Source organism: Zophobas morio, unplaced genomic scaffold (assembly GCF_036711695.1).
Source record: "Zophobas morio isolate AGI-343-1 ecotype UQ-CSIRO unplaced genomic scaffold, CSIRO_AGI_Zmor_V1 ptg000716l, whole genome shotgun sequence".
Taxonomy (NCBI): domain Eukaryota; kingdom Metazoa; phylum Arthropoda; class Insecta; order Coleoptera; family Tenebrionidae; genus Zophobas; species Zophobas morio.
The window spans coordinates 30,202-32,751 of record NW_026972819.1 but is presented as its reverse complement, the minus strand read 5'-3'; the positions used below and the strand labels follow the sequence as shown (position 1 = coordinate 32,751).

General features: G+C 29.0%; 1 protein-coding gene across 1 annotated transcript; it reads left to right on the top strand.

The window, feature by feature from the left end:
- The first annotated feature begins 232 nt into the window (after positions 1–232).
- LOC135121797 (DNA methyltransferase 1-associated protein 1-like) lies at positions 233–2,302 on the top strand. Its single transcript, XM_064046078.1, has 9 exons — positions 233–260; positions 332–395; positions 462–593; positions 654–769; positions 892–1,083; positions 1,414–1,530; positions 1,586–1,718; positions 1,783–2,057; positions 2,195–2,302. The coding sequence occupies exons 2-9, from the start codon at positions 341–343 to the stop codon at positions 2,285–2,287; spliced, it is 1,113 nt and encodes a 370-aa protein (XP_063902148.1). The 5' UTR covers positions 233–260; positions 332–340; the 3' UTR covers positions 2,288–2,302.
- The last annotated feature ends 248 nt before the right edge of the window (positions 2,303–2,550 follow it).

Here is a 2,550-nt window from a genome sequence, read left to right as displayed (position 1 = left end):
TTGGCTTTGGAAATCATCTGGTTTATTTAGAAAAGTGTGTGCACGTTTTTAGAGTTTTTATCAAAAATATTGTTGCATTTTTTTAGGATATAAGATCGTAAAGTTTTCCATCTATAAATTTAAAGCAGTTTGGAGTTCTCCTCAACCGTGTTAGCGCTATAAAGCTTCGTTCCTTATACTCAGGGAAGCTCTTGTGATTTTATTAGTATTTTATTCAACATTATTGCTGAAAACCTTTTCTTGATGATCTTTATAAGCAGGTTTATATTGTCATTACCTTAACTTCCATTTTTTCTTTGAAAAACTACTTTTTACCTTCATCTTAATATAGAAAGGCCTAATGAACACCAATTTATGTTCCGTTTTCTCAAACACTGCCTTCAACGTTAATAAAAGTGCGTTTATAATAGAATTAAAAGTTTTCTAATTTAAAAAAAAACTTAGAACTTTCTTTTTATAAGATAGTAAGAGGTTAGAAACTTCTGGCCCTGTTTTTTCAACTCCTTTTGAAAACGAAGGAAATTTATTCATCGAGAAACCTCCGCTAGCAGAGTTTCGCCCTTTGAATGTTAATGACAAAAGACCAGCTCTAAGTTTTTTTTCTTTATAAAAAAGTATATTATAATGTAACTTTTTTTTAAAAAAAAATTTAGAATGGTTGTGGTCTTCTTTTAATAATCCTGCTAGAAACGACGATGCTAAATTTTTCCACTGGATACGCGAGGATCAAAAGGATAGAGAATACCCGTTTGCTGCTCTTAACGTGAAGGTTAATAGTTAATATTTTATAATTATATATTTATATATTTTTTTAATTATAAAAAACAATAAAAAATTTTTATTTACTATTTATAATTTTCCTTAATTTTAATTATACTTTGTTTTTTCAAGATTAACAATATTCCCACATTAACGGAAAAGGAATATGATGAAGTTATTGCACCAAACTGTCCTACTTGGACAAAAGATGAAACATTTCAATTATTAGAACTTTGTCGTGTCTACGATTGCCGTTTTCAAGTAATTCATGATCGCTTTGTTCAGTTGCCTGGACAAAATGCTAAGCTTTTAGATGAAATGAAGGTTCTTTTGATTTAATTTTCAAAATTTTTACTTTTTTTACTTTTAATGCAACTTTTACTTATTTCCATTTTGAATTTGAATTTAGTTAATTTTTTAAAAAATTGATTAAAGAATTTTTTTTCTTATAAATTTATACTTATTATAATTAAGTTTATTTTATTTTCAACTAATATAATTATTTTAATTTTTTAAGTTAACTAATACTTCTAATGAACTTTTAGTTATATACTTTTATAATAACATTTATTACTAAATTCACACTGAATCTAATTTTTATTCATCTATAAAATTTAATTATGTGGTATTTATTAAATTTTGTAAAATTATAAGGAACATTACTACCGCATTTGTACCATTTTGAACGCCAAGGAAAACGATCAGAACATCGAAGAGGCTCTTCATTTGGTTCCTTTCGATGCCGCTCACGAATTAGCACGCAAACGGCAGGTTTTTGCCTTTTTGCTAGATTATTTACATTCTTTTAATTTCTTATTCTAAATAGCTGAGCTTGTTAATGTCCAGAACTACTGAAGAAGTAGAAGAAGAAAAATGGGTTCACGATGAACTTATGAAGATCCTTTTGGATCGTAAAACAGCCTCAGCAAAGGAGGCTAAACGGAAAAAAGAAATTAAAGGTATTAACTTTATATTTAATTAAATTTAATTCAAGTGATTTATAAAAATCGATCCTAAAAAAAGTGGCTGCAGTTACTGAAACTCCAGAAAACACAATAATTGTACACGACGATGTTATTTTAAAAAGCGCTAAGCATTTTGCTCGCGCAGGACCGAGCGTGAAAGGTAAAGGGCCGGGCATCTACTTGTCCAGCGCTCTGCTATTCGCGCGGTTGCTAGCCGTCCCGAGTCGACACGTGAAGTCTACGACCGACATCTACGCTGAATTAGAGGTGGATCCCCTGCGGTTTATGCCTTCGGAGGCCGTTGCTAGCGAACTCGAGAGTTTGAAAAAGGAGGTTTTTTAATTTTTCTTTATGAATTATAAATATATTAAGTTCACCATCAACTCGGCATTAAATTTTTTAAAAAAATTAAAATTGTAGTACAATATTCATTATTGTCGATGCGAAGTAAATTTTTATTTTTATCAAAGATTATAAGTTTGCTTGAATTAAGACGACTTGCAGAAAGACAGGAGCAGGAGATTAAAGTTGTCTTGAAACGGACGGGTCCTTTGAGAATGTAGGCAAATTCTTAAGTAAAAAAGAAGCATCTTTCGTAATAAAGTAATACACATTTATACAAACAAATAATAAAAGTAATTGTATTTTTTTTTAAAAAAAATCACGTTTTTTGAAGTAGGCGAAAAGTATACACAGAATTTATTAACAAGAAAAGTTGATACAAAGAATTTATAACAAAAATTAATTGTCTCTAAATATTTTCAAACTATAAAAATTATTAATCCCTTTAAAGATTATAAATTATTCCTAAAGAAAGCTTGAAACT